Source organism: Arvicanthis niloticus, chromosome 25, assembly GCF_011762505.2.
Source record: "Arvicanthis niloticus isolate mArvNil1 chromosome 25, mArvNil1.pat.X, whole genome shotgun sequence".
In the NCBI taxonomy this organism is placed as follows: Eukaryota; Metazoa; Chordata; class Mammalia; order Rodentia; family Muridae; genus Arvicanthis; species Arvicanthis niloticus.
In genome coordinates, this window is record NC_133433.1 from 298,248 (window position 1) to 323,066 (window position 24,819).

Consider the following 24,819-nt stretch of genomic DNA (forward strand, 5'->3'; position numbering starts at 1 on the left):
TCCTCTTAAAAATTCTAAGAGCACAATGACATTCAAAAGTGGGAAGATAAAATCTATGCAAAGCAGTAGTATGATATTTTAATCTGCAAAGTTTAAGTCTTGAGTTTCCTATTTGTGTGCTCAGATACATGTAGAATAAGAAACCGAATAATTCGACATGAATGGACTATACCAAACAGGAAAAAAGTGATTAGTATTAGTGAGCACACTTACAAATAAAGGCCTAATATTATTCCCAAATGAGATAAAGAATGTCAGACTCTACAGAGTCAGCTCTGGGGCTGGGAATGTGGCTTAGTTCCAGCCTGTTTGCCTAGTATTTGTGAGTCCTCAGTCCAAAAAAAAAAAAAAAAAAAAAAAAAAAAAAAAAAAGTCTATCTGGGGCATCTTCTACCATATTAATATATGATAAGAAATTAAAGTTTTCCAGTCATGTTACGAGGTAAGATATATTTGTATGTAAATCCAACACCTATAGAATAGTTTATAACATGTACCCCAAAACTCTCCAAAGAGGATTTTCCAAAAACATAATGCAACTAAAGGTGGAAGCTACTAGGCTATTTCAGAATCCTGTATCCCTATTATTGTCAGGGCTGATGCTATTTCTGTAGTTTTTAAATTTAAAATCAATACCTATCTTTTGCTGTGTGCTTGATGGTATCTCACTAAGTGGCCCAGACTGCCCCTGATTGCAGATTTTCCTTGTCTAAGCCTCTCAAATATTAGGATTATGTGCGTGTGCCTCCAACAATATAGATATTTTGAACATGAGCCATTTCAACCCAGGATTGATTATTTTCTAATAACATCCGCTAGTCACAGTAACCGTTATAGTGGTTGAAGTGCCTGTTAATACAATCTAATATTTCTGAGGTCTTTTTGTTGCCCGAAGATCGTGTAGTTACCAAGTCAGGCTAGACAGTGACAGTAAGGATGAAGACAGACACAAAACTTCCGAGCAGTATGTAATATATACTAAATTTATCCAAGAGGTAACCATGATACCTTTTGGTATTCTATCACAGAAGGCCCTGATAGAATTGAAAGTTACAAAAGTTCGAGTTCTCCGAGCCTCCCCCAACGGTTTTCACCCAAACGAATAACCAAGAGCATCTCAAAATCCTTCCTGTGTCCTCTTTCTCTTGGGATGGTCAGCAATCCCCAAAAGGAGAGGCTCGGCCACCTTGACTCCGCCCCCTCAGCCGACCGGAAGCTGCGGTTTTCTGAGCCCCCGTAGGACGGAGTTTCCTAGACTTGTGGCTCCGCACGCCGCGCGGCTTCCGCCGTAGCCCCCGCTTCCTCCTCGCGTGTCTGGTGCGGCGGGCTCTCTAGGCCGGCGCGTCTCTATGGCCGCAGGGGCGTCAGTTCCGCAGACTCTCTCGGCACCATGGCTCCGGCGAGAGGTGAGGCCGGGCTGCGGGCGGTCGCTAGGGAACAGCGGTCCGGGTTTGCAGGCCGGGACGGCTGGGGGCTGCGCCCTCCCTGCGGGGAGCTGCTGCGGGCTGCATCCGCACATCGGTGCAGTGAGCCGCCCGGGCGCCGGCTAGGTCTCTTCCTTGAGCGAGGCTGTGGTTTGGAGCTCTGGGGAGCTCTGAGGGGGCGCGCGCTGCTCCTTCCGATAGCGAGCCGACTCGCCCGTGCTGTGGTGGCTGCCCCTTTCAAGTTTTACGTAAGCAGGACCCAAGGCTGAGGTTTTATTCTGTAGCACTGTGGCTAGGACAGGCCAAAAGGCTGTGGCAGTTCTGCATTTATTTATTTTTAAAGCAGGGATCCACACTACATGGTCTCATTCTATAGCCTACGTTGGCTTAAAACTCGGGAGATCTTCCTGCCTCAGTTTTCCAAGCGCTGGGATTAGTGGTCTGTGTCCTCATGCTCAGCGACGACATCGCTGTTTTTTTGTCTTTTCACCATTCCCCCAATGAACACTGGCTTTAAGTCTAAATAAATGTTGGACAAGCATTTAAAGAATATCCTTTTGCGTGGATGTGAAATTATTTATCTGGGGGGGGGGCTTGACATTTAACATCAGGCACCATATAAATTTTGTGTGGTGGTGGATTATCCCATTCCAGGAAGGGAGTAATAGGAAAAGTAGGGCGATTGACAAATGAACACTTAAAGATGCAGTAGGCAAATCAGTACCCGAAAGGGTTGTTACAGTTTACAGATTTAGACATCTTGACAGTACATACTTTGTTACATTTAGGTGAGTTGCACTTTTTATCCTAATGGAATAGTTTCTATACCTCCTTAGAGACATATTAAAAATTATTTACCTGCTACTTCCTGAAATGTCCAAGCTTTCAGGTATGACAATAATAGTCCTCATAAAATGGACTGGAAAACAAAAGTATAACTCCTGACTGATTCTTTTAGGGGCTATTTCCCACCCAGAAACAAATGCCGTGGAAGGTAACAGGTTCTAGGTCAGGGGGATGCTGGATGATTTGTGGGCCAGGTTTCTACTTAATGGCTTGGTATGATTTGAATTGTTAGGAAAGTTTAAAGTAGTTTCGTACCATGAATTTTTATATTACCCTGAAAACGTTGAAATTCCTAAAAAATAAATTTCATACCAGAAAATGAGGAATTGTAGAAGAAATGTTTTGATCTAATAGTAAGCTGAAATGTGAGTGAAAGTCATGATTACAAGGATTGGTTTTAAAAGTTGAAATGTGCTTCTAAAGTGGCACTGCATACCGCAGCTCTGTATGTTTTATAGCATCTAAACTTACACTTTTCTACTTTGATTAGTAATTATTTTCGAGAATTACATTTTGCAGATTTTTCATTATAATGGGTGTTAAAAAAAAAAAAAGATAATGGCTTATGCCTATCAAACTGTATGAGTTCGAAGCCAGCTTGTTCTACATAGCAAGTTCCAGGCCAGCCAGAGCTACATAGAGAGATGTTTTAAGGAAAGAAAAAAAAAATATGTTTTATGGAGTTAAACATCTTCAGTATTTAAACTATCTTGCTTTTTTTGAACCAGGAACCTATAACATAGCAAAAAAAAAAAAAAAGTAATTTGAGTTTTCACTCCTTTGTGATGAGAATACTGATAATGTCAGGTCATGGATGGGCAGTCTTTCTGCAGAGAGTTGTTACTTTCCACCGTAGCTGCTGAACCATCCAACGGTATAATTTAGGCAGATGAGCATAGCTATGTCCTAATAGTACTTTATTTACGGACACTGAAATTTTAACTTATTATTATTTCCATGTATAATGTTTCCATGTATAAGAAATGTCTCCATTTCTTGAGATGGAACTTAAACATTTTTCCAACTTTTCACTTGAAAGTGTAAAGCCATTCCGAACCATCATAAAAAATATGGATAGTGTAGTTTGCTTTCTCTTGTACTGACTGATTAAATGTTATTGCTCTGTGTTTTTGGAGCCATAGACTCTTTTATAAGAAAGTTTTAGAACAATGAAGGTATTATAGCACTCTTTCACTGCCCTTTATTGATCTGGCTTATTGGACCTTCCAGGAAGGAAAGATAAATAGTTATATGACATACTTCTTCTTCTCTACTGTACTACTTCTTTGCTTTAAGAATTTGCCTACAGTTTACAAATTATGCTTTAATTCACCAAGGAGGACATATTTCTATGAAGACACTGCTTCCTTAGTTTCTTGTATAATCATATTTTAAAGTATCTATTTGAAACACCTATTTTATTTACCTGTGATTAGGTATAATTACCTATGATTAGGCTTCCAAAGGAGTGAACAAAAGCATGTTTAGCACGTAAGACGTCAGTTAAAAACTAGTATCCTGGAGTCACTTGGCATCCTTAGGATTCTTGAACTGCGATTGGCACAGTAGGACCCAACTTAATAACCCTGCTTATTTATGTATAACCCATGAGCTAAGAACGTGTTCACAGGGAGGATACTTGTTACTAATTTGGTGACAAAACACTAACTCTGAACACCAAGTAGATCAATTGTAACTCCATTCTCAGATCTCAATAACAAGGATTAGATTTATTTATAATTATTAAGAAAACAATTGTGGGAACTGGTTTTCTCATATAAATCTTACATGATACTCTAAATTTTGTCATGGAAAGAAAGCAGAAATAGTCCGAGCCTTGGGTGTTGGCAGTCTCTGATCAGGAAGCAAGAAGGGGGAAACCGGACCCAGTGATTGTAAATTTACCAAAGGTGTTGGACTGTCTTTGGCCCTGAGTGGTAACTGCTATATCCTGCATTTCAAGTTTGATAGAGTTTTTTTCTAAGTACTCTGTGTTAACCAGTTCGCTTTCAAACAGTTCAGTAAAACAAGAGGTTAGGTGTGATTTGTTCTTTAATTTAATTCTGTGTTAAATGTCACATATGTACACGTGTGTGTGTGTGTGTTTGGTTGGGACAGGGTCTTAGGATATGGCCCAAATCTGGTTATAAAGTCACATCTTTATGGATTAGATTGTTGTGGAGCAGTACTTTTCTAGGGACATTTTTTACTGTCAGAGAGTTGGAGGCCCATGAGTGCTGGGCATTCATCTACCTCTGCAGTTATCTTCGATTGCATTTTTGTCACTCAGGTATCCTTTTGTTTTCATCCTGTTATCTTCAAGAGCATATTTAGAGGCTAGTCAAGGAGCACAGCTGTCTGTGCCTTCTACACAGGTATAAGGAGTGGCCCTCTTGTACCTGCAAAGTGTGTCCTTTCTGATTGAGGGTAGGGCTAGTGTGTTAGGAATGTAGGTGAGGTGAGGAAGGAAGGCAGGAACAGCCTAGCCAAACAGATACCAAATCAACCTAGTTGGTCATTGGAATGACAGATGTAGCCAGACAGGCCTCATGTCCCTTTTCTAATGTCTTAAGATTTAGAATGTATTACAGTTGCTTTGATACTTTGTTTTCACATGTTTGAATCATAGTTATATATGCATATATATATATATACACACACACACATACATATATATATGTACATACATATATATACACACACATATATATATGTATATGTGTGTGTGTGTATCAAACCAAGATTGGGTATGCCATGTAGCCATGTAACTGTATAGTTGGGGGCACTAAACAGTATCTTTGCCTAATTTGTATGGAGTTTTAAAGTCAGCAGTATTTTATGTTCATGTAATTGGAAAGTATTATTTGGAAATTGAGTTTTATGTGTCATATTTAAAAAATGGTGCTAGAATTTAGAAAGCATTAAGAACTAACTAGTTGATTAGCATTATACACACACACACATATATGTGTATCTATATCTATCTATCTATCTATACACAGACACAGTAAATAATATTTTGTTGCACATATTTTCCAGAAAATGTCAGCTTATTCTTCAAGCTCTACTGCTTGACAGTGATGACTCTGGTGGCCGCAGCTTACACCGTAGCTTTAAGATACACAAGGACAGCAGCTGAAGACCTCTACTTCTCAACCACTGCCGTGTGTGTCACAGAAGTTATAAAGTTACTGATAAGTGTTGGACTGTTAGCTAAGTAAGTAAAACTATGTCTAGAAAGTTAAATTCTTTTTTCTTCCAGCTAAGGTATTGAAAATTCAAGTCACATCTTTATGTATTAGATTGTTTCCTACTAGGGACAGTTTTTGCCCCTCAGGAGGTACAGTTTTGGTTGTCATAATAGGCATGGACTGGCGTCTGGTGGATGGAGGCCAGGAATTCTAGCCATCATACAGTGCCTACAACAGCCCTTGAAAACACAGGAGTGTCTAGCCCCAGTGTTGATAATGTTGAAACTGAAGAGTTCTCTTTTAATGTAGAGGTTGGCAAATGATTTATAGCCCAAATGCAGTTTGTTCTCTATGTTTTTTTTTTTTTCTCCTGTAAAAGGAACTAACTATATTGTTCATGAAACCTAAAATACGTGCTATTTGACCCTTACAGGGAAAAAGATTTAAAGGGATATAATGATAGCCATGAATATTTTATGGGTGTTTCCTGTGTTAAGTGCCAGGTACTGTGCCAGGTACTTTGCAGTAATTTCATTTAATTTTTAAACACTTTGATACAGTATGTTTTATCAGTGCAGCATATGAAGTGTCTCAAGATTATTCTGCTGACATGTGACAGCAATGTGCTTTGAGTTAGCGACACCGTAGAAGAATCAGTATGACTGAAGGTACAGTAAACGGGAGGATAACAACAAAGATTCCCAACAGGACAGAGCCAGTTTTACTCCCAGCTTTATGTGCTTGTGTCTTCCTTGAAATGTAGTTTTTCCGTTTTTTTCCCTGTAGGGGATAATACAGGGTGCTGAGAATTAAATAAGAATGAAATAAAACCCTGCTTGTAAATGACTTGGATTTATGAGGTGAGGATCTAACTATTTAAACCACTGGGGCAGGTGAGAGAGTTCATATAACTGCCATGTATACAGGTGAGAGTTCATGCAAGGGTCATGTATACAGGTGAGAGTTCATGCAAGGGTCATGTATACAGGTGAGAGTTCATGTAAGTGTCATGCATATAGGTGAGAGTGGGAAACAGAAAGTAATGGCTTTTAGGCAGAAGCAGGCAAATTACATTTAAACATTTTTTTTTTTTTTTGATTTTTTTCGAGACAGGGTTTCTCTTTGTTGTCTTGGCTGTCCTGGAACTCACTCTGTAGACCAGGCTGGCCTTGAACTCAGAAATCCGCCTGCCTCTGCCTCCCAAGTGCTGGGATTAAAGGCGTGCGCCACCACCGCCCGGCCATTTAAACATTTCTAAACTCATCTGATGATTGTTTGTTCAGCAGTTTCCAGGTGGTTGATGTACAGGGATGAAATCAATGTGAACCCTGCATTCTTGAAACAAGATTTAGTGGGAGAGACATAATAAATAAAATCATAAGACAAATGATTTCCAAAGTTCATTTGAAGAAGGATACACTATCAATGGTCTGGGGAGGGAGAAAAGAACCGAAAAAAGAACTTGAGATGGGTTGTTAGAAGGGTTAAAATATTTGAATTTCAGATTTATCTTACGGGCAGAGATACTCATGTACAAATGTAATAAAATCCTAAGCCGCCCATGGAATAAAGTTTATTTTTCCAGAAATTTATCTTTTATTATGTCATTCTTCATCTGGATGATACCAGCTGGGAGTTCTTACTATACCTTTACAAGGCAGCATTTCATTGACAAAAGTCAGTGTTTAAAGTTCCAGCACTATCTCCATATATCAGTCTATATAATCTGACAACTGAGCTTCCTCCTGGAAAAATATAGGCTTTACCAACTTAAAGGGACAGAAACATTTTAACTCAGGAATTGGAATATAGACTACTTTATATTTATTACCACTTTTGTCTTACCCAGGCTGACTTTGAACATTCTATAGCTCACAGTTCTCTTGCCTAAGGCTCCTGAGTGCTGAAACAGCAGGCATCTGCTGCCATGTATCAGAACTCAAATTATAGTTTTGTAAGTGTTATACATTTTAGAAGCCAGTATTTAAAGATTAACAAGCATTTGTTATAACTTAGCAAGTCTGTCTTGTTTTCTGCAACTTACCTACATACACCCTATATATAAAATGCATTTTGTTTGGTAACCATTTTAAAAAAAAAAAAAATATTTAGGTTTAGTAGTACAAATTAAAAAAAAAATATTAAAAATTTCCAGATACTCTCAGTGCTGCCATTTCTTTGTATACATATAAAAACCAGTAATTTTTTAAAAGTGGTTGGTTAGATGGTCCACTGTGTAAAGATGCTTGCTGCCAAGCCTGACAATCTGAGTTTGATCTCTGGTACCCATAGAAGGGGAAGAGAACTGATGCTCCTCTTGGTGTGCACGCGCGCGCGCGTGCGCGCGCACACACACACACACACACACACACACACACACACACACACGATAAATAAATAAATAAATGTAAAATAAGATTTTAAAAAATTGGACAGAGGTAACCAGGATGTTACTTCAGTACTTATAAAACATGGTTTGGGCTAGGCATGGTGGCTCACAGTCTTTTATTCCCAGCACTTGGGAGACAGAAGCGAGTGGGTCACTGTGGGTTCCAGGCTAGCCTGGTCTTTATTTAGAGTTCCGGGCTAGCCTGGTCTATATCTAGAGTTCTAGGATAGGTAGGGCTACATAATGAGACCCTTCCTCAAAACAAACAAACAAACAAACAAACAAAACAACAAAAAAGAAAAGCACAAAATCCAAAACCAAAACAACAACAACAAAAAGCACAAACTCCCAAGCCAAACCATGGGATGTAGGAGAATGGGCCTGGAGAGATATACCAGTTGTTAAAAGTACTTAAGTGCTTTTCCCGAGGACCCAAGTTCAGTTCCCAGCACCCATGTTGGGAACTGACCCAACCTTCTGTTATTCCAGCTGCTGATCTGTACTTTATCCCTTCTTCTGGCATCCGTGGGCACACACACAGGTGGCATTCACACACATACAGATGTAAGTATGAATCATATTGTGGGGACTAGAGTGATAGCTGCTCCTGCAGAGGACCCTGATTCAGTTCTTAGCACCCACATGGCAACCCACCACTGTCAGTACAACTCTAGTTGATGGTCTCTGCGGGCACTGAGCACACAGACATCATACAGGCAACACACACACAAGTTGGACAGCAGTGCTTCTCTGTGGTGGCTAAAAATCAGAAAACATTTGTTCCTTGGAAGCGTTCTGAGATGGTTTCTCAAACAAACAAACAAACCAAGCTGATTCACATTTTGAATTAATTTATGTTTGAAAATTTGTTGCCATAATATTAAAATAATTTTTCAGATGTAAAAAAGAAATTATTTTTCTTGGTGTTCAAAGTAGTAACAGTATTTTATCTTTGGAGATGATTACTGAAATGTTTGGAACCACTATTTAAACGAGAAAAAGAATGAAGGAATAGCTTAATCCTTTTTGTCTGCTCTTTCTGATGAGGTACTACAGAATGGATCAGTACATAACCTTATTTTATGTGTGTTTCAGTTTTAAAACTATTTAATGCTGTAGTTTAGATCCTCATTGTTCACTAAAGGCTAATGCTTTGGTCTATTAAAGGCCTCATCTCCAGCTTGCTTCTAGTAACTGTGGGACTCTGGTCTTCTTTTCTCTCTTCTTGGCCACAGGGTGAACAGTTGTGGGGTACTGTGTTCCTAATGTAATGAGCTGTCTAGCCCAGAGCAGTGGGGCTAAACGAAACCTCCAAACTTTGATCCAGAATAAACCCTCACTTTCTAAAGCTGATTCTGTTACAGTGAGGAGAAGCTAACACATTTATCAAATGTTACTGATTGACATTGAACTCACGGCTTACTAGGACCCTTGTGTGAATGAGGCTTATTTACTAGTTGTGTTTTCTTCATATCGCATATCGCCTTCAGACACTTAGAACAGTAGGTTCTTTTTACTTTAGCACTGTATTTGGGGGCCATTTTGAACAGGAGCATCACCAACAATGAGCATTAGAATGTGAAAAATGTAGCACTAAGCAGACAGACTGACTAAACAGATTATAGCCTGCAAGTGGTTTGCTTCATACTGTTCTTGTCTTGACATGAATATATAGTTTTTTTTTAAAGGATCCCTTGTTCCTTTGTAAACCTCCCCCTCTCCCCGTATTTAGACACAGAAGTATAGATATTATTATAATGTTACTGCTACACTAGCCTTTCTAGGCCAGTGGCTCTCAATCTGTGGATTGAGACCCCTTTGGGGGTCAAAGACCCTTTAACAGGGATTGAATATCAGATATCCTGCATATCAGATATTTACATTATGATTCATAACAGTAGCAAAATTACAGTTATGAAGTAGCAATGAAAAACTTTTATGGTTCGGGGTCACCACAACATAAGGGAACTGTATCAAAGGGTCCCAGTATTAGGGAGGTTGAGAATCAGTCGTTGAGCTAGGCTCTTTGAGCAGACAGAGCTAGGAAGTATATCCTGGTGCAGACATATGCACTTGCATATGCCCGTTTCTCACGGTCTGTCAGAATGGTTATGTTCAGCACCGCCAGCTTTCACATCGCTCTGTTACTCAGTGTTGATGAGCGTAGCTTCTGTTATCCTTAGGATGTTTACTAATTTGGTTAGTTTTGAAATAGGTAATAGATAAAGATTTCTGGACTGAAAAATTAGGTAGAGTTTGAAGAATCTCGTGGAAGAGGGGGTAGGAAGGATTGAAGGAGCCAAAGAGGTCAAGGATATCACAAGAAAGCATGCAGAATCAACTAACCAGGGCCTATAGGAGCTCACCGAGACTGAACTGCCAACCGGAGAGCACACATGGAATGGATCTAGGCCTTCTGCAAATACGTAACAATTGTGTAGCTGGGTCTTCATGTGGGACTTCTAAAGCATGGAATGGACCTAGGCCTTCTGCACATATGTAACAAACAATTGTGTAGCTGGGTCTTCATGTGGGACTTCTAAAGCAGGGACTGTCTCTGACTCTGTTGCCTGCCTTAGAGCCCTTTCGCCTAACTGGGCTGCCTTGCTTAGCCTCAGAGGAAGATGAGCCTAGTTCTACTGCAACTTGATAGGCCAGGGAGGGTTGGTATCCATGGGAAGCTTCCCCTTCTCTGAGGAAAAAGGGATTGGGGGGGTGGGGGGTGGGAGGAGGTGAGATGAGAGGGAGGGACTGGGATGAGAAGAGGGAGGGGAAGCTGTGATTGGGATGTAAAGTAAATAAATACACTAATTAATGAAGAAGTTTTTCTGGGTTGTCTTGATGCTTCCACAGGTGGCAAAGATGCTTGCTGCCAAGTCTGATGACCCAAATTTGATCCCTGGGCCCTTGTGGTGGAGGGATGAATTAATATGAGCACTGAGGCATGCAGAAACTTGCACACACCCAAGGAAATAACTGTGATAAAACTTAAGGACGTTTCTAATTGCAAACTCACTGGTGTCCAGTAATCTGTTTGTAGTTCTTCTGCTTTAATGATGTAATTAATGAATAATGTATGCTATGGGGTTTTTTTTCCCTTGGAAATAGAATTTTCTTATACATTTGAAGTAATGATTTCTGTTTCACTTATTTTAGGATTCCTCCATTCTTACTGATTTTAATCATAGATTTTCACTTTGCTTGGAATATGAAATTATATTATTTCAAGCAGAAATTAGAACTTCAAGAAGAAAAAGAGATGTGAGGAAGTGTGTGGATAGGTTCTCTGACAAAGAGATTTTAGTTATATGCAGGAAAGTGCTAGGCACTGAGTATGGAATACACTATTGTGTTCCACTTAAGTTTCTATTTTCACACATAAATTCTTCATACCAGAACACAGAAATCTCTCTCCAATGCATGACATATGCCAGCCATTACTCATAGACATTTGGTTTCTTCCCAGTTTTTTCCTACTGTATAACAGAAGACACAGAGTAAGCGCCCATGCTTACTTACTAGGCCAAGGTCACCTGATATGGCTGTGAGGAATGAAGCCAGGCTGGCTGGAGAGGCCACAGCAAAACTTAAGCTGTGGCAATTTAATGAGAGCAATCAGACTTTTATACCTTTATCAGAAACAGAATATAGTGGCAATATCCAGGATCAATACAGTTGTAGTTGCCACGATACAATGATGTTTGCAAACTTTATAGGGTACACAAATTAATGTCTGAGACAATTGACCTCTCAAGCTTCATTTTAGGTTACAGTCCCGGCAGGGAAGCCACCGTGGCAGTAGCTAGAGGCAGCTGGTCACATTGTGTCTGCACTCAGCAGAGAACGGTGAATACAGGCTTGCTGGTGCTTGGCTCATTTTCTTTACTCTTAGTGCATATGAGAATCCCCTTGTGAAGGGACAGTAATGCCTACAGTAGGTAGGTCTTCTCACCTTAATCAACACAATCAAGATTCTCCACAGATGAACCCACAGGTCAGCTTAACCCAGAAAATCGCCCATTAAGACTCCCTTCCCAGGAGATACTACATTGTGTCAAACTAACAGTTAAAGCTAACCACCAGGCTTGAATTTGATCCCTCAGTAGGTTTTGGGGTTTTTGTTTATTTGTTTTTAATTTTACAGATGGAAAAATAATTGAAATATTGTTCTTTATACTCTGGTTAAGATGGTATAAGTTGTACTATATACTTGATATAATGGGCCAAACTTTTGTTGCCATCCCCAGTACTTATGCAATCTGTCTTGCAGCATTTAAATATAAAAATATTTGCAGGTGTTGGTTCTAATATTAATAAACATCACAGGCTTACTGTAAACATGAGTATGGCCCTTTCAGGGCACTCTCAATTACATTTAAGACCATTTTGATAAAGCATGTTTTGAGGAATATTGATGCTTATTTTAAAATACATTTTTATTTTTATATTAGAAAGCAAATGGGTGATTTTTGGTAGAAGTATAAGCCAGATTAATGAGTCTTCTCTGGTCAGGGCTGGGCTGGGGTGGGGTGGATGGACTTAAAGACCATGTATAACCAGTAGGCTTTTTTTTTTTTTTTTTTTGTACATTACAGATCTAGTTTACTTTTTATTGGAGAATTATACAGATTTTACATATCTTGAGAGTATGTTTAGCTGGTTGTGGCGGTGCATGCCAGTAGGACTTGCTGAAGGAGAGTATGTTTATATAATAAAGATTTTTTACCCATTTAATCAGCACTGAGTAAATCTGTAAGTAAGAATCATTTGCTTTCAAATCTGAGTTGTACAACCATTATAGCCTTCTTCTCTATAATTTGAAGGACAATTTAAAGATATGGTTTGCTCCCTGATCCGTCACAAAGATACTAAGGTACACTGGACACAGCAGAGTTGCAGTGGCAGAGGATTAGTCTTTGTAGGTAATAGTTTGTCAGCAGTTCTGGCTCCTGAGAGTCTTCACTTAATGAACTCAAAAATTCTTGGAACTCTGACCAGAGAGAGGCTTTTGGTGATAATCTACTTAATTGTTACCTTTTTTTCTAAGTAGAAGTTTGTTTTTTTAAATGGGAATAAATTATAGGTCTATTTCTATTAATAAATCTAAAACTAGTTGGACATAATTCTTAAACGTGCACTCTAAATTACATCAGAAAGTTAACTGTGTGTGAAGGAATCTCATTATCAGAGTACTGCAGACATGGTGGTGCATGCCTGTGACCTCAGCACATGGGAGGTGAAGATGGGAGGATCTTAGAGTAAGACCCTGCCTCAAAAACAAAAGGTGTCTGACAGAGCTCATCGGGTCCTTGCTTAGCATGCACACGACTGGCTTTAGTACCTAGCACAGGTTGGGAAAGGCTGCTTGGTTTTCCCTCATCATTCCTTCATCTCCCCTTTTGTTTTGGAAGAGAAACTGGAAGTCTGAGTAGATTTAAAGCCTCTTTAAGTGAGAACGTCTTGGGGAGTCCCAAAGAGCTGGTGAAGTTAAGTGTGCCCTCGCTGGTGTACGCTGTACAGAACAACATGGCTTTCCTAGCTCTCAGTAACCTGGATGCAGCTGTGTACCAGGTAAGCTGAGTTAGATGCAAAACCTGCTTTGTGGGACATGGTAGTGCATGCCTGTAGTCCCAGCCTTCTATATCTATCTCTGTGAGTTCAGTGACAGCCACGGCTACACACGGCTGGCTACATAGTGAAATCTTGTCTTAAAAGAAAAAATACAAGAACTAAAAACCTGGGATTTGAGGTCATTGAATTTTCTTAAATGGAGAAAGATTTTTTTTTAAATTAACCTTTTACTACATTCACAAGTATTTTCTTAATTCTGTTACTGATATGAGACATACTTCTGTAAAGGACTAACATTAGATGAATTTTTTACCTGTTGCTTTGTTTGTAGGTGACCTATCAACTGAAGATTCCCTGTACTGCTTTATGTACTGTTTTAATGTTACATCGAACACTCAGCAAATTACAGTGGATTTCAGTTTTCATGCTATGTGGTGGGGTCACACTTGTACAATGGAAACCAGCCCAAGCTACAAAAGTCGTGGTAAGAGACAAAATCATATACCACAGGTGAAATAGGACACTTCTCTCCAGTCATGCCGATGAACGTAGTGTGTAATACTACTTATGATTTAAAATGTGCTTTGCTTTATAGTTGGGCTCTCCCTCTTAGCATTACATAGTTACTGAGGATCATAATGTGGTGGTTGAGATGAGACGCCTTCCACAGACCATGCACTTGATCAGCTGTTGAGGAAGGCTTAGGAGATGTGGCCTTGCTGGAGGCATTGTGCTATTGGGAGCAGGCTTTGAGGTGTTAAGAGCCAGGCACCATCCCCAGTTCAGTTCTCTGCAGTGTTTAGTGCACATCTGCTCAAGATGTGAGCTCTCAGCTGCTCTGTTGCCTTCCCCACTGTGATAGTTATGGACTCTTATCCTTTTGAAACTGCTGAAGCCTAAAGGAAAGCCATTCTTCTATTAGTTGCCTTGCTCATGATGGTTTATCACAGCAACTGAAAAGTAGCTAATATGATTGGCTTTCTGTTTCTAAGAGAAAAGTGCTAAAATACATTACTGACAGAAGATACCCTTCAGTATATGCCTCATGTTTTTTGCTTGTTTTTTTATGGATAACAAAATTATATTAGGGGCTGGAGAGATGGCTCAGTGGCTAAGAGCACTGCTTGTTCTTCCAGAGGTCCTGAGTTCAATTCCCAGCAACCACATGGTGGCTCACAACCATCTGTAATGAGATCTGGTGCCCTCTTCTGGTGTGTCTGAAGACAGCTACAGTGTACTCATCATATATATAAAATAAATTTAAAAAAATTATATTAGTAGCTTTTCTATTGCTGGACACTTCTCTCTAGCAATAGAAAAATATTGCTGTGATAAAACACCATGACCAGGACAACTTATGGAGGCATTTATTCAGACTCATGGGTGCAGAGGCTTCGAGTCCATGATGGTGGAGCATGGGCAATAATTGTAGGCAGTGTGGCTGGAGAAGCTCACAACTTGAACTGACATACTTCCCTCGGCAAAGCCACATTTCCCAAGTCTACCCAAGTATTGCCACCCCAAGAGGACTAAGCATTCAAACATCTGAGCCTGTGGAGGATTTTCATTTAAAGCACCACAGAAATTAAGTCCAATCAGCTGAAGTAACTTGTCCAGAGATAGTTAATAGGAAACCTGTGACTAAAACTGCAGGCTTCTCATGATGTCATGAGAATTTCTAGATGTTTTAAATTTTGAAAATGTTGGGTAAGGCTTTCTCCATCCAGTGTCCACTACTCCTTCAACCTACAGTCCCTGGCAGTATGCCCACTGTCAGTGATGGGGAGGAAAGCAGAGGAGTGTTCTGACGCAGATAGGAAAACAGTATGAAGGTAGCCCTGTACGTAAAGGTTTCAATGCTGAATCATAAGGTACTTAACTGAATTTTTTTTTGAGTGTTACAATTCTCATTGTTCTTCGTGTCATGACAATGAAAGTGCTGATTTCATGGGATGGACTTGTGAGTGTTCGAGGGAAAGGTCACATCCCTATTCTTCAGGTGTCCTCTCTTGCCAGTTAAACCCATTTATTTCTGTGGTCTGGTTTCTAGGGAGAGACTTCCCAAGCCCTGGCTTAGCACTGCCCAGTATTTTGCTTCCAGATGTATTATTCCATTGTTGTTCCATAAAATGCCCTAAAACTTGACTCCTGTTTCCAGATTCCTCCTGGATCATATTGGACATAGCTTGGTATCACTCCTTGGTTTCTAATACTGGAGACCTGTTAACGTAGCATAAGATCCATTTTTTTGTTATACTCAATTGATATTATATGACAACTTGTTTGAACTTCTAGCTTAGCTTTATACTAAACGAGTATTTGCATTTAAACTCATCGTGTTGGATGAGAAGGTGTCTTTTGTGGAATCCCTCCCAGGTGGATAGGAGCTTTTGCATCCACTTATTCCTTGCCACCTAGTAACAGCAGGTAAGAATTACATTAAAACTGCTTTAAGAACTTACAGAGTTCTTAAAGACTCTTAGGCATGGCTTTTCAAATTTCAGTTTCTTTTCTGTTTTTGTTGTTATATTGAGATTAAGGGCTTTTACTGAGCAATAGTCAAGGATCAGGAATCACAGTGCATCATCAAACCCTAAGGATCTGAAGAGTGATGTTCTCAGTTTCAACAATGATCTGAATTAAGTAACTGATTTGTCTCCTGTTGGCTTTGCCAAGGCATTCTGCTAGTCATGGTGAAAGAAGACTCCTTCTTTTGGGTCTTTCCTTCTGTCTCTGCCTCTAACATTTTGTGTATTTGTAAAGCTGGCTCACCATTCACCCTGTGTTAAAAGTGGAGGTTTTTTTTGTTTTTTTAAATTTATAGGGTTGCAGGAAGTAAAAGGCCTTTGGAATCCAGTTTTGTTTTGTTATTCTTTTTTTTTTTTTTCTGACTATATTTTTTTGAACGTAGGAGAGTAAAACAAACTGGTCTAGGCGCTTAAACTTCGGAATGGTAATTGTTAGGTCCTTGATTCCCCTCCCAGTTCTTATGCTTTGCCAGCTGTTCAATTTTCTGGAGTGGAGAGTCTGTGGGCTGTACATCTGTAGACCTCGCTTTTAGTTTAGCTTTATGTATTTATTGCTCACTAAGACATTTGGTTTTAAGTTTGCATGGGTCAAGTATTTGAGGGTATCTTAACTAGAGGGTTCTAGTTTGAGCTACCTAATGCTGTAGTCAGCTGAAGGCTTAACTAGGCTGGAGGATCTGTTTCTATGGTTTTTGATGGTTAGGCTCAGTTGTTTATTTAGCTAGGATGGGATTTTTAGAATCAGATTATTTGAATTGAGATGACCCTTCCTAAATATGGATTGCTACCTTCTGGTTGCAAACCAGATAAAAGGGAAAAAGGAAACTTTGATTTTGCCTGCTTGCCTTCACTCCTACTGGCAAGTTCACCTATCCTGTTGCTGCCAGGATTTCAGCACCAGATTAAAACTGATGAGTCATCCAGTGTCATGGACTGAGCAACTACTGGATTCTTGGCCTCTCCAGTCCAGACTGATGCTTTGGTTCAGGGGAGAAGCAGAGATTAAAATTAACAAGTAGGTCAACTATGTAAAACTCTGTGTTCAAGAAATGCTTTCAACTTAAATGCTTTGGTTAATTTGAAAATTGGTCTTTTCATTTTGTTTGCTCTTGTATTATTTTTACATAATAGTTATATCTGATATGGAATATACTTTTAGTAGAATAATGTGGGCTTTTTGTTACTGTTGTTAAGACAACGTCTTAATATACTTACCCCTGCCTGAGTACTGGGATTAGAAGTGTGTATCACTAGGCCAGGCAACATGTATATATTTATAACCATCTGTTTGGCTTATGGGATTAATTCAGTTTGCAGTTACTAAAAGTAACTTTTAAAAACTTACAATTGCAGGTAGCACAGAATCCATTATTAGGCTTTGGCGCTATAGCTATTGCTGTATTTTGCTCTGGCTTTGCAGGTAAGTTATAAAAAGCACTGTTTTATCATGTTACTTTCTTTTAAAAAAGATTGAACTATAAAAATTGGATCTCATTTCCTTGGTTTATCCTAACAATTTTTATTTTTTGTTTGTTTTTTAGGTTTTTTTTTTTTTTTTTTTTTTTTTTTTTTTTTTTTTTTCTTTTTCAAGACAGGGTTTCTCTGTGTAGCCCTGGCTGTCTTAGAACTCACTCTGTAGACCAGGCTGGCTTGAACTCCCAGAGAGCCTCCTGTCTCTGCCTCCTGAATGCTGAGATTAAAGGCGTGTACCACAGCAACCAGCTGCTTATCCTAACAGTTTTATTCCCATTAAGGTTTTAACTTCTTTCTTATTTTGCCCTCCCCCCCACCCCCCAGTAACTATGTGACTTGATGACTTGATTTAACTTAGTGCAGACTTCAGAATTGCAGTTATTTAAAAATATACTTATGTCATTCTTGACCATCTTGGTTTAGACAGGAACTAAAAGTTAATGGACTGTGACCTTGAAGGAAACTGACCTTCAGGAAGTTCACCACAATCACCACTAGTCCTTCCCAGTTCCCAGAAGTGAGGTGTTCCCAAGCTTTTCTCTGCTGCTGCAGGTCATTACCCAGAGTGTCTCTTACCTATAACTTCAAGTTCTTCCTTTGCTTCAACAGACTAGGAGCTATGGAATAGAGAGAGGAGGTGGGTGAAGTGTACCTTAGCAAGCACAATATCAAAGAAGAGCAGACAAATCCATCAAGAAATCAGGAAAGGATGGAGTCATTAAGGACAGTATTCCTCTAACGAATTAAGAACAGATAAGAAATATCTGAATCTTAATGTAGGAATGAAATGTCTTGCAGAAATAGCTCCAACAGGTCTGAAACTCAGGAACTCTGCTTTGGTAAAGAATATATTAGTGATATTGTGTATCTCCTTATTTCTCCCTGTTTCAAGAGTGACTTTTTCTTTTCCACTAGGAAAGCAGGAAGGTTATAGGAATAAAATACTGTTTGAAATAAGAAGAGAAAACGCTAACTTTAGAAATACACTTAATTAACCATAGTACAGGGATAAACTTTTATTCTTAAAAATCAACAGATTAGAAACAAAAAATTTTAATTACTAAAAAAATATTCTTTTGATTTTCAGAAATACTTTTTGAGCAGTTAATTGCTTATATCAGTATTCAGTTTAGTTCAGTCTCCGTTTACAACTGAGGAAACAGAAGGTGGCTTAATAGTTCTCCTGTACTTAAGTAACAGATCACAGATTAGTTACATGCTGTTTCCAGACATAAAGTCTAAGTTGGAATTACAATCTATTTTATATTTGTTCCTACTGGCTCTTTCCAATATAGTCTCAGTAATACCAATCTTACTTTTGTCAGGTATGACAGCAGGGCCTGAGAGGTATAGGCAGGCAGATTCAAGGTCAGCCTGGTCTACATAGTGAATTCTGGGCCAGCCAGGGCCACATAGTGAGATCATGTCTCAAAATAAAGATTAATATAGAAATCTTGCTTTTAATTATACTTTTTGTTGGTTAAATAACAGGTCCCACGTCTCTAGCTGATAAAATATCTTTAAACAAAATCTCCAGTGTCTCTGTTTAACATGCCTTCATTCAGATTTAAAACTTGAAATAGTGGTATGTGATTTTTAGGGGCAAAAAAGGTTTTTACTCCTTTTTCTCTGAGAAAAAAACAATCTGTGCCCTATTCCCCAGCCTCAGGAAAAAATACATATACACATAAATGTGATGTTGTCTATAGATATGCTTCAGCGGACAACAGCTTTACTCAGAAAGTTGCATTTAATTTTATTTTGGTTAGATCATTGAATAGACACCGTCTGAGTTTTGCGCACAGTAAGGCACATTCCTTCCTACATACATTAAAGGGGTGTGAGTAGGTTAGTTCCTCATAATAGTGTAGCTTACAGATGCTCACAGCCAACTTTTTATTAGCATTAAGGAATAGAGAGATTTGGTAAAGGGAAAAAACTGTTTTTGATTGTTTAAGAACCTTTTGTCAAATGTAGCTTATGAAATTTCCTCTTAATTATTAATCTATATGCTTTCTAAAACCAAATTGGCAATGTTCAATATATCATGTCATAAACTATATAATAAATGTGTATTTAACTAATATTAAGAATATTCCCCAAATAATGCACTGGGGCATGTTCTAAACAGAAAACTATTAGTTCATTTAATATTTCCATGTCTATTTCTTTTCTTGCAGGAGTTTATTTTGAAAAAGTTTTAAAGAGTTCAGACACTTCCCTTTGGGTGAGAAACATTCAGATGTATCTGTCAGGGATCGCTGTGACGTTAGCTGGTGCCTACTTGTCAGATGGAGCGGAAATTAAAGAAAAAGGATTCTTCTATGGCTACACATATTATGTCTGGTTTGTTATCTGTAAGTATCCAGAATTAAAAGGTCTTAGTGGATTATTTTGGTTTCTATTTTAATTTTTAAGTTAGATATCTGACCTAAGCATTTTGGAATTATTCCTCTGATACCTGAATACCAGCTTGGAATATGTAACTTTGTTTTTATTGACATACTTTCCAAAAGAAATTTTACCTTCACAATGAAAAGAATCTAATTAATGTATTAGTAATAAGTGTATGTAATCTAGTGGTGGTGCCTACAGTCTTTTAAGCATCTGAGAAACAGTGCTGTATACTCAGGTTTAGTACAACTTCTCAGATGTCTGCTTCTGAAGGGAACTTTTCTTTACCCTAGGTAAATAAGTGAGTGAATCATCTCTGGGAATGAAAACCATCTCAACAGTATAGAATGCTTTAATTATTTTAATGCTAAGACCTTATTTTTTTCTGTGTCCCAAGTCCTTGCTAGTGTGGGAGGCCTCTACACCTCTGTTGTAGTGAAGTACACAGACAACATTATGAAAGGCTTCTCTGCGGCCGCAGCCATTGTTCTTTCTACCATTGCTTCAGTCATACTGTTTGGATTACAGATAAGTATGTCGCCATGTGTATTAAGTTGTTAGCATGGAAAAACCTCTCACTTCATGGTCTCTTTCAAGTCTTATTAAAAGTAATCCTAATTTTTTTACAATTTCTTCCATAGTTTGCAGCTGTGTGAAGGTGATTAAACAGCACTCTGGTGTCCTAGAGCTTAAGTCTGCAGGTGCCAGTTCTAGGCGATGTTGAGAGGGCCACTATTGTTATTTAACAGTTAAGGACAATTTCCCTTAAGTACTAAGATACAGGGATGCCCTGGGTGGGTCAGGCTGTACATTTGGTCTCCTGTAACTATGGCTTCTGCATCTGTGGATACAATCACAATTAGAAAATATTAGGTAGCTGGGTGGTGGTGGTACATGCCTTTAATCCCAACACTTGGGAGGCAGAGGCAGGTGGATTTCTGAGTTCGAGGCCAGCCTGGTCTATAGAGTGAGTTCCAGGACAGCCAGGGCTATACAGAGAAACCCTGTCTCAAAAAAAAAAAAAAAAAAAAAAAAAAAAAAAAAAAAAAAAAAAAAAAACCAAACCAAAACAAAAAACCAAAAACCCAAAAAACCAAAACCAAATAAACAAAAAAACCACCCAACCAACCAACCAAAAAAAGGTAGAAATTCTATGTCTGAATATGAATATATATTCCTTAGGTATATAAATATATATAGTGTATACATTATAGTAGATAATGTCTTGTAGGGGAAGGTGTGCATGTGTAGGTTATATGTAATGCTGTACTGTTTTTATATATGAGACATGGAAATTTTAGTGTCAGAGGGGAGTGCTAGAACCAACCCTATGGATCCTCGGGGAGCACTGTGGTATGATTAGGTACTCAGGGAAATCATTCTTTTCAGTACTAGTGTTAACTTATGTAGGCCTATTTTGAAGCTTCCTTTCATTTCTGCTTTTGTAAACGTATCTTTTATTCACCTGATATAACTGTCGTCTCTGAGGCTTACTGCCTCCATCTGCTAACCTAGACCTAGTCTTGGAAGTTTCTAGCTTCTGTACAATATTTTCTAGGCCTAGAATGTTCTCAGCTCTGAGACTTACTGCTGAATAACTCACCCTTTCTAGCTCTTTCTTAACTCCAGCTAGCTGGTCAATTAGGTTGTTCTGGCTCAAAACTCCTCCCTCCCCAAACTGACTGATTCAGTTTGGATTCTCTCTCAGCCTTTGACTTTTTGCTCTGCTTGGCCTCAAACTAACTCTGGCAATCTATTCTAATCTTTTGGCTCTTTCTCATTCTCTCTTCACCTGTATTTATCCGTTTCTTTTCAACCTGTCTCTGTAAAACTGCCTGCCCTGTCCCCCACGACCCCAACCGGGCTCCCTCGTGCTACCACTTAAGTAGCTTCCCTTTCCTCTTTCTTCTCCGGAGAGTTGGGCTTATCCTAGTCTATGAAATCTTTCTGATTCATCCAGCAATGCATTTTAGCTTATGTCTTTCTGTTCTGGACTTAGTGTGCACTAGTTTACAGTGATATTGTGGCACATTGTTATGCTAATTTCTCTAGTGTTTTTTTCCCTAGCTGTCATATATATCTAGCTTTTCAGTTACTTAGGAGCAATAATGTTATAGTGTTTTAAGTTGTAATGTATGTAGTAATCATTTTCTTTATTCATCCGTTATTATACTATAAACAACTAATGGAAAATCTGTTAAATGTTTATATTATGTAAAAGGAAAAAAAAGTCCTGTATTACATTTCATTTTGGAATTGACTCATAACTACAAGCATTATTAGTACTGCAGAAAACCATTTTATAGCATGATTTAAATCTTGCCTGTTGTAGTTATTAGCAGCAGTCTTGGGGCAATCATATAATAGTATTTCACACTTGCTCTGTCAAATGTGAATAATGTCACAGGTCTCCTGGGTTTGTCAGGTTTGCTTAGAACAGTCTCTAGCAAATGACAAGGAAGTTGTACAAGTCCAAGCACTTAGCCTTTTAGATGTTCTTTGCACCTGATATGGGTAAACTTTTAACTGTAGTTCTAACACATGCTTATATTTAACATAGCCTTGTGTCTGCTCCTGAGAAAAACTTGGGAACAACGTAAACTATTTCTGTCTTAGCAGTCTTTCAGGTAACTATTGAGGTGTTAAGATGTAAACTACTTCACACTTTGAATTCAAAGCTTTTTTTTTTTGTGGAAAACAGGTAGACAACAGTAGCTTGATGCTGTTTCTTTACATGCCTTTTAGTGGGTGGGAGCTAGCTCGTGTGGCTCAGACTGGTCTCAGACTCACTTTGTAGCTGGTTACCTTGAAGTCCTGAACCACCTGCCTTGGCATTACAGGCATGCAGTACTATGCCTTGCTATCTACATGCCAGTTTTTAAAGCTATTAATACTGGGCCATTGTAAGATAGTTCATATACATAGAATATAGTCTGGTTCAAGTCAAATACAGAGCTGTGGCATTAGGAGTCATTTACATACTGCTTACATGTTTAGTTCATAGGACGGTTTTACTATTATTTTTTTATGTTGTTTCTTTTTGGTGTGTGGGCACATGTGGGTACCAGTCACCCCCTTTTCTGAGCAGGCCCACTGATTTGGCTAGACTAGCTGTCCTGCCCTGCAGATGTACATCACTGTACCCACTTTATATGAGTGCTGGGGAGTCCTCAGGCTTGTGCAGCTGGCACTTTAGCCTTCACACACGTTCTGTGTGTTCTAGTTTTCAGGAGTAACATGGAAAAGAGTCAAGTGTAGCAGGAAATGTACTGATCACCTTATCACCTATCCAGAAATTTTCAGTGGTTTGAATCACTGGCTTTTGAAAGCTGAATTGTGTGACTGTCTTTTATGCTAAGTTTTCTGGGATCATAACTAAACCACAATACATTGCATTTTATTTTTCTATTCATATATATTTATATTACATTTACCTATTTCCTTTAATTATAAATCGTATAGGGGAACTAACATATCTCTTTGTTGTATCAGTCCAAGACAGGCTTAATTATGCTTTTGGAAAGTATGTTACATTCCCTTGATATTTATCTTTTTCCTTAAAGTAGACAACCTTTCATAAAACAGCACTCATACAACCTGGTAGTGCAAACCCACAGTGACAGAGATTTTAGGACTGGGGAGACAGCTCCTCAGTAAAGTGCTTGTGAGGCAGGCACGAGGCCCTAAGAATCTCTAGAACTTACATACAGATGCCATTGTGGTGGTACATACTTGCAGTGCTGGTACTGGGGAGATGGAAACTCAATCCCTGGGGTTTGTTGCTACCCAGTCTAACCTAATTGGTGGGCTCCAGGCTACCAAGAGACCCTGCTTAAAAAGAGATGGGTAGTCTTCTTAAGGATGATACCCAGGGCTGTCTTTTGGGTGTGTGTGTATATAACTATATATGCGCACACATGAGCCCTACACAAATTCACTACTTTTTATAGTTGTTTTCTTCTTGTCTTTTCAGCACTTTCATTTGCACTGGGAGCTCTTCTTGTATGTGTTTCCATATATCTCTATGGCTTACCCAGACAAGATACTACATCCATTCAGCAAGAAACAACTTCAAAAGAGAGAGTCATTGGTGTGTGATTTGAATCTCAAGAGATTCCTATAAGGACTAAACTGTTGATAATAAATTAGAGCCTTAAGTCAACCCCAGATGGTAGCGTAAACAATGTCAACAAATTAACTGTATGACATAAGAATCAAGAAGAAATGCTGAATGAAATGAAATGCTAAAATTAATTTGGGTGTTTTTGGTGTCAAGTTATATTATTTCAAAATGAAGGACTTCATATATGTGAGAGAGACAGAGAGAGAGAGAGAGAGAGAGAGAGAGAGAGAGAGAGAGAGAGAGAGAGAGAGAGATATCTTGAACACAGAGCATGGAAGTGCCATGGTATCCGTGTGTGTGTGTGTGTGTGTGTGTGTGTGTGTGTGTGTGTGTGTGATATACACAGAGCACAGAGACAATGATGCAGGTGAAACTACAATATTCAAGCAACAAGGTTTAAGACAGTGTCTGAGGGTTTAAGTGCCAAAGCCATTTCTGTACACACTGTTCCAGGTACTGGGAAAGGAAGGTGAGCCCTCTTCTCCAGTTCATGGATAGTACTTTGTCCCCATTGCAGTAAAAGATCTAGCTTCTCTTATCAAAGTGAGGAGGGAGTAAGACAGTTCAGAACACACCTCACTGTGTAACTTATAAATCAGGATCTACTTCCTAGCTCAGACACTGACTTGTGGGTGATGACTGAGAACCTTAGTGATGTATTTGTGCCATTCACTGTCTGGTTCCTATTTCTTTGCTGTCAGCTGATACACTTTTCAGAAAATTTTATAAGCTGCTTTTATACTTTCTTTTTTATAAAGTATGGTTACCTGTTGGGCTCTCAATTTGTGACTTTCAGTGATTTTAAAGTATTTCTATAATGTTAATGGGGAAATCCAGCAATAAACTTATTTATACCACGTTTGTGTAGTTACTTTGTTTT

General features: G+C 38.8%; 1 protein-coding gene across 1 annotated transcript; it reads left to right on the forward strand.

The window, feature by feature from the left end:
• Nucleotides 1-1,238: 1,238 nt before the first annotated feature.
• On the forward strand, nucleotides 1,239-24,796 carry Slc35a1 (solute carrier family 35 member A1). The gene is made up of 8 exons (XM_076923997.1): nucleotides 1,239-1,406; nucleotides 5,310-5,487; nucleotides 13,262-13,421; nucleotides 13,753-13,905; nucleotides 17,303-17,369; nucleotides 19,603-19,779; nucleotides 20,214-20,348; nucleotides 23,790-24,796. Exons 1-8 carry the CDS (start codon nucleotides 1,391-1,393, stop codon nucleotides 23,912-23,914), a joined length of 1,011 nt encoding a protein of 336 aa, XP_076780112.1. The 5' UTR covers nucleotides 1,239-1,390; the 3' UTR covers nucleotides 23,915-24,796.
• The last annotated feature ends 23 nt before the right edge of the window (nucleotides 24,797-24,819 follow it).

Excerpts from the sequence above, each read along its gene's own strand:
- Slc35a1 (XM_076923997.1), top strand. Across the intron at positions 19,780-20,213 it reads TTATGTCTGGTTTGTTATCT|TCCTTGCTAGTGTGGGAGGC; the intron begins GTAAGTATCCAG and ends CTGTGTCCCAAG. Across the intron at positions 20,349-23,789 it reads ACTGTTTGGATTACAGATAA|CACTTTCATTTGCACTGGGA; the intron begins GTATGTCGCCAT and ends TTGTCTTTTCAG.